Source organism: Lycorma delicatula, chromosome 10, assembly GCF_047948215.1.
Source record: "Lycorma delicatula isolate Av1 chromosome 10, ASM4794821v1, whole genome shotgun sequence".
In the NCBI taxonomy this organism is placed as follows: Eukaryota; Metazoa; Arthropoda; class Insecta; order Hemiptera; family Fulgoridae; genus Lycorma; species Lycorma delicatula.
This window is the reverse complement of record NC_134464.1, coordinates 51,993,373-52,012,210: the sequence shown is the minus strand read 5'-3', so window position 1 is coordinate 52,012,210 and position 18,838 is coordinate 51,993,373. Positions and strand designations below refer to the sequence as shown.

Sequence of the window (18,838 nt, the reverse complement as noted above, 5' to 3'; positions counted from 1 at the left end):
ATATATATATGTGTGTGTGTGTGTGTGTGTGTAGATATAAATTTAAATTATTATTAATATAAATTATTTTATAGATATAAATTTAAATTTATATAGATATAAATATTAATTTTCAGTTATTAATTTTTTTGCAAAAAAAAAGTTAAATAAAAAAGAAAGTTTATTTATTTATTATTATTTTTTACTTTTTTTTAAATATAAATGAATTGCTTATATATATATATATATATATATATATATATATATGAAAATGCTTTTTTATATATATATATATATATATGAAAATGCTTTTTTATATATATATGTGTGTATACAATTTTTCTAAAAATATAAAACCGAAATACGAAAATGGTTCTAAAAAGTAAAGCTTTATTGATTATTTTAAAATGTTCACTGTTAAAAATTTTGAAGGCTTATGAAAAATTAAAAATTAGATTAATGTATGTTTGCTTGGTTTTATTTTTTCTCTTTAAAGAAAATAAATAAATCTATAGAAAAATTTTAAAATTGGAAAAATAATTCAAAATTGTGCCTTTTTTAAAATATTTTTTCATTCCTTTTTCGAAGTACTAAACAAGAGAATCATTAGTAATAATTTTAAACATTTATAAACTGTATTAAAAGGTTGTTTTATTAGGAACATAACATTCTATTCTATTAAATATGAATGAATGAGGTTTAGATAGAATTTTATAAAATTATATCGGTAAATTTTATACAAATTCATTTCATTTTATTTATATCTTTTATATAGAATTTGGGTGGGATTTCCTGAACCTCTTTTTTAAGCTTTATATACTTTCAAAGTGTGTTCAGTGTTGTGTAACCTCTACTGATACTATTGTATGGCATGTGGTTGCAGATTGTGATATAACAATCAATAAAATAAGCTGTTAAAATCATCTCATTTAAAAACATCATAAACTTTTATATACCTTTATTTATTTATTTATTATTTTTTACTTTTTTAAATATAAATGAAGTGCTTATATTTTTATATGTGTCGAGATATTTTTATAAGATATGTAGGTGTATTATTCCGCCAACTATTTTTGACACGTGGAGCTAAAAGACCTTTAGGATATTTTCTATAACACACTCACTTGAGAAAGTATACAAAGGATAAATGTTTGGGCAGTCTGTACTCCTCCCTTCTATTTCCCCTTTTTCATCGATGGTATTTATGATTTATGATCTCTTTTTACCCCAACACTATTTCTTTATCTGCTTGTACGCCTATTAAATTACATATACACACTTTTTTTTAATGAAAAGTACATCAAATTTTATTTCATTAATAACTTCTGATATTTTTCCTTTTTTTGATGTTATTATTGAATTACTATTTACTGTAAGACTTTTTCTACCATCAGAGGTCAATAATTATTAATAAATCAATATATTTAACTTAAAAAAAGGAATTTATTATTTTAGAAAAAAGGAAGTCATCCGACTTCATCTCTCGGATTCGAGCCGTTGTGCCTTCCCCTTGTAAGTTCCAAATATTTCATTAATTAAAATTTTATTTAGCCGTAACTCTGGAACCAATGAAAATAAGTACCACTTATGATATATCGTTGAAAATCTCTCAATGAGGACTATTACTGCAGTTAAGAAAATATCCAAAATACAACTTTTTTTTTTTGATTTTGGACACTTTTGGTACAGTCGATTGCAATCAAAAGGGAAGATGCACAACTAGATGTTACAACAGTCATAAATCCAAAATTTCATCATACGGCTAGTCGTTTTTGAGTTATATGAGATACATACGTACAGACGTCACCCCGAAAATAGTCAAAATGGATTCAGGAATGGTCAAAATGGATATTTCCGTTGAAATCTGAAAACCGAAATTTTTCGCAATGACTATACTTCCTTTACTTTGTACAAGGAAGTAAAAATTGTCCACGAACACATAAAAATTGACCTTCTTTTTTATTTTTAATTATTTAAAATTAAATTAAATGAAGTCCAATCTTTTTGTTATATTCTTTTTTTTTGTTTTTTAACCTCCTCTCTTCTATACCAAATATCAATTATAGATATATGGAATAGAGCGTAGAAAATAATTAATAATAGTTGTAATTAATAATTAATAATAATAATAATTAATTTAGTTGTTTCATACATATTCTAATTTTTCTTTCTGTTTTTATCTTCTATATCTCCAATGATCTGTTTAGATGGAGAATTAATTATGATCAATCAGAATTATATTCTGATTGACTTCGTAAAACCTTTATAACTTTTTCTTTTTGTTACAAAATGCTATCACAAATTTCTCACTTTTCCAATTCATCTTAAAACCTCTTCCATATATACATATACAGAATATTTTATATATGCAAAAAATTTTTGAAAATTCCCTTAACGTGGTAATTTTTTTAAATTTAATTAAAAAATTTGAAACAATTTAAAAAAATAATTATTAAGTTTTAATAATATTAAATATATGAAACTGATTTTTTTTCTATAGATATTCGTTTAACGAGTATTTCAAAATGTAATAAAATATCATCAAATTTTTTTTATTTTATTTTGTACAGTTTTTATTTATTCAGTATCTTCACACAATTAAATCCTTTTATTTAGTTTATATATTAATCTTTTTTTCCTCTATTATTTACAATTGTTTTTTTTTTTATTCATTATTTTTTACTTTCCTAATATCATATCTCTAGACTGTATAACAAAAGGAAAATAATAGGTCAAAAAATAGGATATGAATTTTTTGCATTTCTTGACGTTTCATCACCCAGGACCCCCAAAATCAAAAAATTAACTTTCTGCAGTCAATTTTCTCAAAAATAATCCCACTTGATATTAAGCTCGGTACATTCATTGCATGCTTATCATTTTTAAAAATAATTTGCCCAAAAATTTCCTCCTTACCCAAAAAACGAAAAAAATTATCTTTTTACTTAATATTTTTTACTGAATTTTATATTTAAATTCAATTTTTAATATTGGTAAAAACTTTTTACATGAAAAAATTCAAAAGTTTAAATATTAGACTTATAATAATAATATTGCAATAAAATGTCAACGTAATTCATCCACCATCCCACAAAAGAATCTTACTTTTCATTGGTTGTACATTATTCAGTGAATTTTATTTTTTTTTTATATTTTTCCGTTTAACGTAGTAAACAAAGAAATAAAAATTCTTGGAAGGTGATCTTGGAGATGGCAGAAAAAAAATACCGTTTTTTTCATGTATCATTATTTTTTCGCTTTAAAAGTATAAATAACAATGCCAGGAAAGCATTACAACAACAAAAGTTTATTTACTTTTAAAGCTGCTCTTATCTTTTTTTCCTATTTTCCCTTGATCCTTCCAACCAAATACTGGATAATTTTTTTTATCCTTCGAATATGAAGTTTACCCCATTCTTAAATGTTATACTTATTATTTATAATCTGAATAAAATATTTATTTATTTATATTTGATTTATTTTATATATAAAAACTCTCTTTGCTTACACAACATATTCCTTGTTTCATGAAGTTTTCTAATTGTATTATACTTAATCAAAATCATTCATCAAGTTATGGTATATTGTGTTCTTCTATCTTTCAACTTCGAATTTTATATTTCTTTTGTTATGTAATCATAAATGTTGTAATAAAAGTTTGAAGTAGAATTTTGTAAAACGAACTAGAGGTTGATGGTCTGTTTATTAAGATATACATATTTAGTAAATTTGATAAGATATATTAGCTTTAGAAGAGAACAATCTTTGGATTTATAAAACAGGAAAGTTAAAAAGTTGGATGTTATAATTTAGGGTTAAAAAATTAGTATAAAACAGAAAGGAATGAAAATAGCATAAAACTAGTCAAATCAATAAAAGAACATTAAGAGAATTTTATACAGTTGTGACCTTTTCCTCGTATATTCCACGACGCCATTTGTTAAAATAAATACATTTATCTCCTATATAAATGGAAAACTTATAAGTTCTTCCACCAGAGAAATATTTTACTACAATGGAATCCATAATATGAGTTTTTTAGATTTAATTTTTTATAAAAACAAAATAAATATTTGCATTTATTATTTATTAGTATTTATTTTATTTTTATAAAAGTAAAACTAGTCGTATCTTTAATATTAAAATCACAAAAATTAGACCTTTTTTGAATAAAAAAAGAATTGTTTCTAAAAAAAGGTGTGTATATAATTCTGATGAAAACAAGGAGAAGAATAAAAAGAAAGGTCTTTAATAACTACTACTGACATTGAGCCAAGGCTGTCTGGTATACTGTAATATAATTATTTTTTTACGTTAAGTTTTTCACGTGAAAGTACGTTGAATATTAAAATGATTTAATGTTTTATGTATATGCAGCGTGATTCACAAAAACATTCAGGACATGTTATACTAGTGAAAATAATAAGTAAAGTTAACATAAACATAGGTTCGGAAACGCTTCGTTAACAAGTGTCGTGTCGGCTGGCGAAAGGTTTTCCTCCTGATTTTTCCTTCTTCCGTAAAATTTAGTCGTACTGTATGTAATTCTTAGGATCTAAATTAAGGACTAAATTTAGTTGTTTATATAAAATCTTGCCTAAAAGATTGAAAAAATAAATCCCAGAAACTGCATTTTCAGTAGATTTCAGGAAATTTGGGGTAAAATACCAAAGATTAGAGTCGAAAAACACATTATATTATGTTTGGGGTTAAACAACTTTGTTAAATGGGTAATTACCTCATAAACATCTTAAATGAAACTTGTAGAAAATTCGATTCGAAGTAAAATAGTATGAAAAATGGCCACGGGAACTCAATAGAAACGTAAGAATTTGGAAGTTTAATAAAAATAAACCGTATCAATATGCGGCTTTTTAATTAGCTATGAAACGAAAAAAATCTCCACTGTTACATTACTAAATAATTATATTGTTGAATTTATAGAATACAAATCATTCGGGTCAATTACATAAAATGTTATTTACCGTTTGAAAAATTATTATTAAAAATATTTTATTTTATTTTTTCCTGTTTGCTAACTAATTTTTTTAAATTAAAACAAAAAATGCTGAATTTTTAATTACTTGTATTAATATATATCATTTTAAGCTTTATATAAAGTAAAATTAAAAAATTAGATCTTCGTAGTGATTTGACAGTTTCTCTTTTTTTTATACCGGTTAAATATTCTATAAATATCAAACAAATCATCTTCTTTTTTTTTAATACATTTATGGATTCTTTTACAACCCGAAGTGGTATATATCGTGTAAAATTAGTACTGTAAACCTTTCGGATTCGGCTTCGCATGGTTATTTTTTTTTAAACTCTACTTTGATTTATTGTCTATAATAAAATGACGTTTTATATATATATGGGAATCTGAATTGGCTTCTTTAAAATTCTATCTGAAATAACATAAATATCACCTATCAGAATGTTATGAGAAATGACAACGATTTATTAAAGAAAAATGGGTTACTTACTAGTTCATACTGCTATATCAGAATATGTAAATCTGCCGAACATATGTGAGTATATATCTAAAAATTCATCATTTTGCTGAATAATTTAACTATAGAAAATATCAAATTATAAACTGTTTTTTTTTTTGTTTTTTTAAATAAGTATTTTTATTTATTTATTTGTTTGTTTGTTTATTTCAGCAATATCCCGTAGAACAGACTGTTTGCGGAACGTTGCAAAGAGAAAATAACTGGAAATGTTTCATATTAACTGCTCTTATATTTGGCTGCTTAGCAGCTGTATCTTGGTGCCGATTTACTCAGGTTACAAAGGTAGGATGTATCTATACTATAATTTAAACGAAAAAATATTTTATTATATAATTTTAAATAACTTTAATATATATATATATATTGGTTGTGTTTCTGTAATAATTATATAATGTTTTTCATTATTAATATGTTACTGAAAATTATTTATTAATATAATATTTATTTATTAATTATGTTACTGAAACAAAAGGAAAGACCGAGACCCGGTCTCCGGCGGGGGAGCTGGGAACGGGATAGCCTGGTTTCTGGGAACGGGCCTGGTTTCTTCCGTCAGAGATTAGAGGCAGGCAATTAAAAGATCCGGAAGGACACGTCCTCCAGCCGAGTATACTTAATTGGATGTCCGGCTCGGGAATGTAGTAAAAAAAAAATATTACTGAAAATTGTAAATATAATTTTTACAATTCTACAGAAAGTACGCGAAGTTTTCCCGGGGCTTTCATAATCTGTTCTATTCGTTAAAATAATAGAAAAATTTCATATAAGCATATTTGTGAAAAGCTTCGTTTGCAAGTTACGGCTAGTGAAAGATTTCGCTCTGATTTCAGTTACCCCGGTCAAATGAAGTCGTACTGAAATTTTTAGGATGTTAATTAAGGGACAGAATTAGTGATTGCTTATGGTTTTTGACCTGCAGAATCGAATAAAATCTGTTACAGAATCTAAAAGTATGTTTTGTTTATCGACGAGGCAAATTTCACTCGAGATGGCGTCAACTTTTAACGCAATGAGTACGCATGGGTAGAAATAAATCATCATGAGACGGTAAAAGGTCATTTTCATCACCAATTTAGTGTCAATATACAGTGCGGCCTTCTTCTGAATTAGCTATTTACACCGTTCCTATTTCCCGGCCGCTTAAATGCTGAAGTCTACATGCACAAATTAAAATTCACAGAAAAACTTCGCTAGCGATAGCAAGTTCGCAGTACCCGATATACCGTACTTAATATTCCTTACAGAATGATTTAAACACTAATACAGTATTACGCATTGTTGATCAGCTGATGTTATTTTATTGCCAAGTTTAAAATAACAATTTTTCAGGTAATTTATTGTATTTGTCATTAATAAAAAATTTATTTAAGTAATTTTTATTTATTTATTTTTATCTTACAATTGTTGAGTAATTTCCAGTTTTTTAGAGCCGTATATCTGGATTCAAAAATTTGATTTAAACCGTAATATCACTTTAACTTTTGAGGTTTGGCAATTTAATTGTTTTATGTTAGATATTTAATATTCTTTTTTTATTTTGGTTTTATTTCGCACGTAACATATCGTATTGGCATTTTACGTTGTTTTAATTTTTAAGGTGAATTTTAATTGTTAATTTTTAATCATTTACTTTAGTAATTTTGGGTCTGGCGCTGATAACGACACCTCATTGTGCGCCCAGGAAAAAAAGGGTAAAATTTTAACCCCAATCAGAGATTACGTTCGTCCTAGGTCGAATTCACTCCTTTATAACACTTAGTAACGTGTCTTTCGTTCGATCGGGGACCTCGTATACGAAACAGTCTTAAATTCTTTCCTGCAAACACCCACTGCAGAGATTAAACCTTCCCCACATTGATGTATTTTCGCCTTGAAAAATTAGATTCTTCTATTTCCATGTTCAGACCATTCCCATCCATTATTACTGGGGTACAGAGTAACATGTCCGCACACATTTCTTTAACAAAATTTTTCCAATCAGTTTCAAACACTACCCATACCAAATTCTTCGTTTCAAAATTAAAATTTGGATATTTCCTACTCCGTGCGTACAGGAAATAAACAATTTTCAGTTTGATTTTTCTGGATTGTAGTCAAGGCAGAATTACAACTCGCCTTTTCACAACCCCAATTATCTTCCCTGTTGCTTAACGAAAGAATCTTTCATAATCCTGTACGCAAAACCTTTTTCTTTCTTTTTTTGTTTAGCCTCCGGAACTACCTTAAGGTATTACTTCAGAGGATTAATGAAGATATGTATGAATGTAAATGAAGTGTAATGTTGTTCAATCTCAGGTCGACCATTCCTGAGATGTGTAGTTAATTGAAACCCATCCACCAAATAATAACGATATCCATGATCTAGTATTCAAATCCGTATAAAAACAACTGCCTTTACTAGGATTTGAACTTAGAACTCTCGATTTCAAGATCAGCTAATTTGAGATGACGAGTTTACCACTAGACCAACCCGGTGGGTTTGTTCGCAAAACCTAGGATTATGTAAAATCTCTTTGGCTTGTAAATAACGATTGGTGACAAGCAAAGACACGTGCAGTACATGATTGTAGTAATTGATTGCACCTACGAGTACATAGCCAGCTATATAATTATGGTAAGGTAAGAATAGATTGAAATATAATTACTACGACAGAGAAGATAAATATTAGCAATTTAATACTGAATATTATTACTTTATCCGTAAATAATTTACGTAATGATATTAGTAATTCAGAAAATGAAAATTAGGAGATGTGTCCTCGCATTCTATATAAGTTTCTTTTTTTAAATAATAAAATCTGTTACGTTCGTTTTGAGAAGTTTACTTAGATATGTGTATATTTATGGATATTAACCGTAATATGATCGCAGATAAAATATGTAATATTGATGAATATAAACGTGACAGGTATTTAGTACCAGTTCGGATGATATTGTAACCACCAGTTAATAAAAATAACGAATGTAGTACCACTTCTTAAAACGAAAAGATTTTCATACCGACAATCACTTTAAAACTAGGTTGTGGTGAAATTTTTACTTTTAATGTTTTTCCTATCCATAGAAGCAATATATAATTTTTTTTAAATAATTTTTTTTAATAATGTCCCATAATTCTCATTCTAACAATGCAATTGCTATTGTTTGGAAAATGGATGGTAACTACGAAACAGTTCATCAAAACCATCCAGATTGGGTAACGATAATGAAACAATTTTGACTGAAACGTCTTTAAAATCACCGAAACATACGGGTACCAGAATCAAATCTGTACCGTAACGTAAAGGTCTATATTGTCCTACCCTAATAACTCCTATCTATTAGTCTCAGAGACGTAAATTTGGAGTAATTATATAACTTACATGGTCAGCTCGCCGCTACGACGTTGAGTTTGCGTGACTGGAGAGCGGGTAGGAGGGGAGGTGTCACAGTGCAAATCGACCAAAACTGGCGTTCTCGCTTATTTCCATTCAGTGTAGCTCACGACTTAGACACGGCTTAGACTTAGATAGCGCGCGTGCGATGATTCGTGTATTTGCGTTTAGAGTTTGTCGTGATAGATAAATTTAAGTAATAATAAGTGTAATTAGGACAATATTTATGTGTAAAAAATGAAAGTAAACATGTAAAAAAGTACAAAAATTCAATATGTCAGCCTCAGCACACGCAAAAGCCGGAAATATTAATTACGCATATCGTTGGAAAGGGGAGCTTATGGGCTTTCCCATGTATGGATCAATGTCCGCTGCTGAGCGAGCGAGGCTGTTTCGGGAGGTTTTTTTTTTTTTTTAATTTTTTTGTGTCTTTCTCGCAAAGCTGGCACAGCGTGCTCCATGAACGACGCCCACGGCGCGAGCACGTCTATCGTTGCTTATTATGATTTATGTCTCTTACTTCTCATGTCACTAACCAATGTCGAACAAAATTGTCGTCGAATATTAGTTGAAATAAATATCATTCATTGTCTGTTTTATATTAAAATTAAATTTAGTTCGCTGTCAATGTTTCGTTTTTATTTCAATCCAATACACTAAAAGTGACTCGCTGATAAACAGACCGACTAATTTATCTGTAGAGTTGGCCAAATGAAGGAACTAAAATTTTCCATTGTAGACTTTTAGTTTTGTTTAAAAAAAATATGACGGTGCTTTCTCCTATTTAAATCTACAGATAAGTTGGTCGGTCTGTAGCTCGGAGGAATCTCATCGAAAGTCTGTAACGTTTGATGTTAAACCAACGGCCGTGCGCCCCGAGACAGCTCCACCCGATTTTTTGGGGCATTTCTGACGTGCATAAAATCATTTCTTTAATCTTTACATTTCCTTTAATCTTGTTTTTAGTTTTTTTTGTTTTTTTTTTGTAAGATTTCAGTAATAAAATAAAGTTGCATTTAGTGATTGGAATTAATTTATGAATTGAAATTATGATATTTTTTTACAGTTTTTTATGAAGCGAATTTATTAAACTTGAAACGTATTGGCAAAGATATATCGCGACTGTTTTAAGCATTAACAAATTTACGAAAAGCTCAGAATTTCAGGACAGTATAATAACTATTTATTAAATAGTATATATAGTATATTTATTAGTATATATAGTATATAAATAGTAAAATTTATTAAATTATGTAATCGGAAGAAGAAGAGGGAGAAGAAGAAGGAAGACCAACCACTCGCCTCAACATCACGGAATGGAGTCCGGAACAGAGCCCAGCAGAGATGCGTCCTGAAGGACAGCCATACCAGAAGCAGATGAAGAGCTTCTACACAACCTCTCCTATTTCAAAACTTACAGTAAGATAAAATAACCTAGCAATTGCGACTCCTCCGGAAAAGGAGACGCATTGCTCCCTCCTTACAGGTAGTGCCCCGTTGTGGCGTATTCCTGCTAGCCTATTAAAGAGTTAGCACCGAAAGGACTTCAGTGGACGGTCTGAAGGGGAATTACGTCGGGAGGACAGGCTTTATAAGCCTCCGCGGTCGGCCCATGAAATGGGTTCGATAACGCTGGTTTAACAACGGATTGGAATGCAATTAAATCCGTCTTAAATTCACTAAAATAATAATAGACAAAACTTGAAAAATTAGATCCGAGATTAAAAAATAACCCTTTTAAAAACAAGCCCGATTAGAATGATCCAGCAGCAAGGGACTCTGTCCAGGTTCTGCGATAAAGTAGGGAGTAATAGACTCCTGCCAACTTTGCATTCCATTCCATTCCAATTATGTAACTGCATTAGTTTTTTGTATCTTTGTCGATGAGTTTTTAGCTTAATATAATTTGCTTCATAATTAAGGTAGAAAATTGAGGGTAGTACTTAATTCTTATTTCTATTATTTTAAGTTGTTACAGTGTGTTTACAAAAGTTTCTTTAAGAATTTAGCCTTATAAAAATTATAAAATGAACTAACGTATTATCTTAGCATCTAGTTGATATTATTATTACGTAGTCATAATAATAATAATATTATGTCGTAAACAGTGTTCAGTTTACGATAATTACAGTTGCGTTATTGTTGCATTATTACGTATAATAATAATAATAATAATAACATAAACATATAACATATTAATAATAATAACAGTTACGTAGATATCTGCTACTTATGGAACAGCAGATATATTTGCTTTCAAAACTGAGCATCTGATGAGTGTAGGCAATGTGTAATCCTTTTTGAAAGAATTTGTACTTTGTTCAGAATTTCAACGTATCAACACAGACTGTATCCTACGGTGATTCTTTTTTTCCTTTTTTACGTTAGTTGGGGTGGATTTGTTAGGGGATGGTTTCTGTTGACATTATTTCTTCCAGTTTTCTACACAAAGAAAATTGTTGACATGAAAAGACCAAAGGACAGAAAAGTAGGGAAGGATGATGGTTTATATGTGTGTGTGTATATATATATATATACATATATATATATATATACATATATATATATATATATATATATATATAGAGAGAGAGAGAGAGAGCAAACGAGAAAAGGAGGTATTTATTCTGTTTTTTTATAATGTGCAATTTATTTTATGCCCTTTAATATAATCTTTGTATTATATTATGTCTTAATAACATATTCATAATATTTTTTCTTTAATAATATATGTTGCTCACTCTGTTCTGCTCAAATTACGGCTCTAGTCGCATCTATTTTTTTTTTATTATTATAAATACTGTATAACTGTTAGCTCTCTAATGATTAAGTTGACCCAGATTCATGGCATAAAAATAATTATTCCGAAAGATCTACCCAATAAACAATAGAAAAAATATAATAAACAATATAAAAATAGTAATATGTGTTACCTCATTCTCAATTGACTCTTTCATGCAGCTAAAATCAATTATTTGTTAAATGTTTCATTACCATAATTGCACAGCAGCATACTGAAACTGTGCACCTTTGACGTCATTGTTATTAGAGTAAAATTGCAATTAAAAACATCGTTTCATATTTCATCCGTTTCTACATTCTCTTCAACATGGAGTTTGCTGACTTTTTAAATGCTTCCTATGACACCTTTTTATCAAACATTAAAAAATCAATTCAAAAACGACTAATGAAAGTTGCGATAAAGAAATTAAAAAAAAATAAATTAGTAGCTTGGAATATAACTAAAATGAACTAATTACAAAAGGTTGATGAAGGGTAGTGGAAATTCGTTAAATATTCCTTTAATGTATTAATGAATAACCCTTTTACTAATGCAGTAGAAATAGATTTACATTATCCAGTTTATCTCACTGCCCAATTCTTTCATTTTTAATGTTTAGTAGAAAAAGGCGGACCTACGGGCCGTAGGTCCGCCTTTTTCTACTAAACATAGTCTTGCGAAATGTTACATTAAACATGATTTTGTAAAATGTTTTTGCCAATTGTAATTAAATAACGTTCATGAATTTAGCTTACTAACAACAACAATAACATTTACAAAGATAAACTACAAAATCCTGAACATTTTTAGCTGTTTCTTGAATTATGATTTTTTAACACATTTCTAACCCCGGTGTTTTCCTTTTTTATTCCCAAAACATAAATATAATTTAAAATAAATCGTTCGTATAAATAAGTATAAATCGTTCGAAAGAATGAATCGTTGGTGAGCTGCGCGTAGCTGCCCGGCGCACCACGTAGTCCGCTCTGCGCTAATAAAAGCAAAATAAAAATCTGAGCACATACACCAGACAAACAAACTCACGCACCATCCTATTTTATGGAAAAGAAGATAAAACATTTAATGGAGGATAAGTCTTTATTACTTTAATTTTGGTTAATTTTTCACACAATAAAATTGTACAATACGCTGTAGGAAATCATGAAATTATATATTAATAACATTTTTTTTATATATAAAATTGCATTTAGTAGTTTTGTCCTGGAACTGGGAATCGGTTAAAACGACTACCATTTTTATGTAATTAATTTTTGTCATGACATTTTTAGTTATTTTGGGATTTGACTTTCTTTTAAATAGAGTAATTACCACGTTAATCGTTATTTACATATTTAAAAAAAATAAAAGTCCTGTCTGAATGATTTCAAAAATTGCGTCTGTGCAATTTTTTCTATCTCAGTTGAATTGTTATAATAGGTGTGGAATAATATCTGTTGAAAAGAACACTGTATGGTATAATGCAGGCAACCAATAAAATTGTAAAAAAAAATATATTATCGTGTTTTAAAATAATGTCAGACAAACGATCCCATTTTACTGTTAGTCGTAATCATCTGACTATTTTTTCAGTTCTAAATTTTTATTCTAAAATTTTAGTGTAAAGCTATTTATAAAAAAATTACTTGATAATTAATAAAATTCATCTTAATTCAAGAAATCCATTTTTTTATATTTCTTTGTGATTATTTTTCAACTAGCTATAAGAAAATGGTAAAACTTTTTATCTACAAATATTATGAAATATAAAAAAATTTGTAAATGCAGATATTTTTTTTTTACGCGTGTGAAGTACCGCGTGTGAAGTATTCTAATATTTATATTCTCTTATAAAAAATAAATTCACTGTTTTTATTGTGTTTCAACTTCAGCGTGTATAGAGAAATTACTTTTTCTTGTCGGCCAGAACATTAATCAGAAATTTTTGTAAATCTCACTTGTAAAATACAATAAATATTTATTATGTCTTCTAAAATAAAAAAATTTTACCTTTCTTTCGTGGCTAATTTTGTGATATTTTGATTAACACAAAAACGTAATCTTTTTTTTTTTTTTAATAACAAATCGGATAGTTTATAAATTTTCATATAGCGTTTAACGATTAGATTTATGGTAAAATAATGCTAATCACTAAAAATTATGAACAATATTATTTTTCTCAAGATACTACATTTTAAAATGATTTTAATAAAAAAAAAAAAAAAAAAAAAAAAATGTATATCTATACTATTATATAAAGAGGAAAAGGGTTTTTTGTTCGGCATAAAAAAAATCTAATCGATCAATCGCAGTCAAATTTTTACCCATGTTTCTGGGCACAACTGAGAAGGTCTCAGATATATTTCTTCTCGAAATATCTCCAAAAAAAAAAAAATATATATATATATATATAGTAGTGGAGATTGGCCGGTTGAAGGACAAACTTTAATGACTTGAATTAATGAACTGCGTGAGCTGGGTTTGAACTCAATGATTCGAATCAACAGGATGAATAATATTGTAAAAATAATAGAATTAAATTTACGTTAAATAAGATAATATTAAATATACCTTTTTAAAATTCTGTTTAATAATAATGGGCTTACCGTGAGGACTGTGTGTGAGGTTAAAGTGGTAAGGTACGCGATCAACTCGTGGGAAGCTAGACTAATCGTTACCATCAACTGGTAACAAACGTGGTGCCCCTGAGGCACTGTTTTGGGAGATGTAATGGGGTGCTCTTGTATCTCTGTAAACAATCGTTTGATTTTCGGTGTATTTGTTAGCTGGTTGAAAGTTAACTTTTGCGTGGATCAGGTACACTCTCAATTTAATACATCACGGTTATTCGGATACATATATAATATCTGTTTGTTTATTATCGCATCACGCGGGAACCAACCGACCGATTACTTTCAAATTTGCAGGATACATTCGTGTATCTCAGGGAAGGGTTTAAGCCATCGATCGAGATCCTAACTCCCTTGAAGGTTAAGATATTAAAAATATTCATTATTTCTTCCCCTCCTCCTCCCAAGGTGGGTGAGGTACTGAATTAATAAAGAAATGATATGGTGTGGTAAGAATAGATATTTCCTTAAAGAAAAGGTATTCTTTAAGGAAAAAGTAGATTAATCCTTTATTTCATTATTATATTTCTGGCACCATGGCAAAGAAATAAGTTATGAATTTTTCGTCGTCAAAGGTGTGTGTACTTTAGTTACCATAGTTACTATTATTCTATCTTTTGTAATTTAGTTTCTTTTTCAGGTTTCTATAAAACCTGAATATTATTATTACTATTATTATTATTTATCAGTATTATTCTCATAACCATAAGGATAAGATACAGTGCGTTGGTGAAGGGGGTGGAGCCCTCTAGGCAGATGGGAATGGCGACCGAAGCAAGATCTGCGGCTCCAGGGCGCCGGTTCCCCTGGCAAATTGGTAATGGCAAACGATGCGAGCTTTGTAGGCCTCCCTGGTCTCGAGGAGCCCCTGAGTTGGCTCCGGGATTTGTCTAGGTTGGTCTGAGCCCCGAGGGTCCACAATTGTTATGATAATTACGGGGAAACCGTGATTTTGTGGCGCTTCACAGACTCTGTTCTTCAAGCAGAATTGTACTGTCACTGCTGGACTATACTTAATACTAATAACATAGTTCCTTTGTGGAAAACTGAGATAGTTTTTGTGCATAAGGTAGAGTTTACGCTTTTCTAAAACAAAATTTTTCATCAAGATTTTATTTTCAAATATTTTTACATTTACAACATGAATATATTTTTTTTATTACTAACCCACACCTTCTTACTGTGTTTAACAAAATAAATTTCTTAGCGCATTAAATTTAAAAAAAAAAAAAAAAAATAGCCGTTTATGATAGAACTAGGGATCCTACTGAAAAATTTCAAGTGTTGTTTTTTTTTTTTTGGGGTTTTCACAGTCAAATTTATTTTAAACTTAAATTTTCTATGATAACGGATGTTGTTTTGTTTAGGGTTTTATAAAAACAAAACAAGAGGAAAGTGATATTACAGCGAATATAATTAAATGAATAATTTACAGAAATATTCATTAGATTTTCTCTATTGAATTTTTTGTTGGTTAAGAACTTCGAGTTATAAACGATTGATGTACCTAAATACGAGATTCGTTTCGATTATCACTTTTTATTAGTCATAAATAATACATTTTATGTTAAAGAATAATAATAATAATTTTATTTACAACGTTATTAAATGAATTCGATCCGTTGTGACGCCAGACATCGCTGTGAACATCGACAATATGACGCCAATACAACCGCTTATTGAAGCTGGATTTTCTATTCAATTGACTAAATAATTTTATAAAATCCCTGTCAACATCTTTGTGTTTCCCTGCTATCGCTCTTGTGTATAATTTATTATTGTTCTTTCTTCTCTATCCATTCATATTCGTTACGGTTATTATATACATTTTTTTTTTTTTTTAACTGTATTAATCACGTTATATCTTTCCCGTGAATTTCAAGCTTATAATTTGTTAATAAAAATGGTAAAAAAATCGAGGTTACTGATGTTTTACTAGTCTTTTTTTGGTATGGTGTATAATTTAACTTTTATTAATAAAATCTTTCTTAAAAAAAATTTTATATACCCTTTTGCTTTACTTTATATTCTCAATCGATTTATATGATGGAGCAAAATAATTTAGGGGTCTTTTTCGTAGACATGCCGTATCTCAAAAGTTTAAAATATAAGTTGAAATTAGTTTGTATAGCTATGTTTCTTATGATTTATTAATAAACAATACTGTTAATACATTTTCATTAAAATGATTAAAATATCTTTGGAAAAGCTGCCATCAAGGGAACCATAATAGACCATTTACTGGGTAACAATACAAGATATCACGCTTTCTGGCCACTGAAATAACAACATGATAAATGTTTTATCTATTGCCTAATCAAGCAGATAGGTTAAATAAAGAATCATTAATTGCTTTAATTAATTGCTTATAAAAATCAAAATTTCATAAAAGGGATATATTGCTAAAAAATACATAGACACAACTTTATTTATATGTTGACTCTTATACTATTAATATAAATCATTTCCGATTCTAATATAAAAATAATGAAAATTTTAAATAATTCTGGTTTTAATAATGGTTCGTTACAGCGTTGTAATGTTTAAAATTATATTAAAAGAATATTATATTAAAATTATATTATTTTAAATATAATATATTTCAGCGTATTATACTGACAGCATTAGATTTAAAATAAAAGTTTTTTTTATTTTTATCTTCCTTTTTAAAATTCACCTTAAATTGTGTAAATTTATATAAATATAAAAAAGACTAAATTAAACGGTCCCTTGGATGTCATATTGTAGATGAATTTGTAGTTTTATACAAAGAATTTGTACAAGAAATTCTATTACATAATTTAAAATATTCTCTTGTTTCTAAAACCGTCAGTGAATTAGATTATGTTGTGAATAAATAATTATTTAAACCAAAGCTGGCGTAGAAAGTAAGGTCAATTCTTAATGAAAGAGAAATTGAGAGAGAGAGATAGAGTGAGAGAGAGATGATACTATACGTCAGAAAAAGAAAAGAGAAAACAAGATGAATAATTAAAAATAACCCCCACCCCAAAAAAAAGCAAAAAACACTAAAGTTAACAAAAGAGTCATTCGAATAAACGGTAAAATTTAATTAAATCGAAATTGCAGTAGTTAATTGTAGGTAATACAATTTGATAATATGATTACCTTAAACCTAATGTGATCTTTTTTAATTGATAGCGGTATAACAAAATTATTTGGTAAAAAGGTGTATTGAACTGCTCTAAACGAGTAATTATAGGGTTACTATTGCATTAAAACATCGAAAACTGTAATAAATAAAGGGAATTAGGAAGTTAAAAAATGCATTTTTAACAGAGCATTTCTTCTAGTAATTTAATGATAAAATATTATCACCATAAAATTACAACAATTATATCTAATTAAAACTCTACCTATGTGTTTTTAGATAAGCGGATTATCTTTTAATGAGGATCTGGCCGAACGTTTTGTAATTCAGTTGATACTTGTACAGGCTATCAAATTCTGGGGTTGGCTGAAGGAGGGTTTTTCTTAAAGAAGTTGTCTCAAAAAGATAAGAAATCTGTAGTACCATAGATATTGAACCGGTTAACACAAAATCATTGATTAGTATAGTGTTATTGATCCTGGATTATTGTCCTTGAGGGACACTGCAAGCCCAGTATCCCTTATATTGTGGCCAAAATGGATTCCATTATCTGAAAACGGGTTTAAGTACGTCTTTCATTGGGATTATTTGTCTCGTTTCGTGATCCCATTATATTAGATCATTACTTATTTTATTTTTCTTTCCCTTATTCTTAGTACCTCCTGTTGGGTATAATTGTCTGTTTTGAGTAGACATCCATTGAACACCTTGTTAAAGTCTTGAGAAGCTATTTGAGTCACTGCGTTCTTAATATTTATGTGATTCTGCTTGTGGATTTATCTATAGAATGGTTTTCCCCAGTGACTCTACAAAAATACCAAAGCTCTGAGGTGTTCATCGGGTATACAAGGGCTTTATAATATTTCTCCTGACAGATTTAAAGATACCATCCATGCATTGAGGGTTGAATCTAGAGAACCTCATTGGGAGAGAAGTTTAGCCTATTAAAAAGATTATTTTCCAAAAAAAATGATTTTGATACTTTATTTTTCGATGTTAATAAATCGTATTTAATAACTGTAACATTCCGGAAATCAATAAATTCAATAAAGGAAGAGTTTTCTAAAATGTATTTGTTGTGCCAAATTGCTATCTTTGCCATAAAGAAGGGATATTACATGGTTTAGTGCAGGGTTTCTAATCCTGGAGGCTGAGAAACGCTGCACTAATAAATTGATGAATGATTGCTGCATTAATAAAAAAAGAATGAGATGGTCGAGATTGTTTTTCACTTAAAAGTTTCTCCATATGTGGATCTGTGTTAGAAACACAAAAAAGCAAATTGTTTTCAAGTGATAAAAGATGATTCTTCTTACGTTTAGTTTTTAGCGCAACCATAGATAAAAACCCTTTTCACAGAGCTTAGACAAGGCGAAATAAATTAATATTTTCAATCATTCTGTGACTAAATTTCCATATTCACTTCGACGAGCAAGCCAAAACGTATG

The 18,838-nt window shown here is 28.7% G+C and overlaps 1 protein-coding gene across 1 annotated transcript in view; it reads left to right on the top strand.

The window, feature by feature from the left end:
- The window catches only part of LOC142331533 (transmembrane protein 151B-like), a 452,942-nt gene that overhangs the window by 306,778 nt on the left and 127,326 nt on the right, over positions 1-18,838 (top strand). Inside the window, exon 2 of the mRNA XM_075377518.1 lies at positions 5,646-5,777. Coding sequence (XP_075233633.1) covers positions 5,646-5,777 — 132 coding nt within the window. The remainder of the gene's footprint in view (positions 1-5,645; positions 5,778-18,838) is intronic.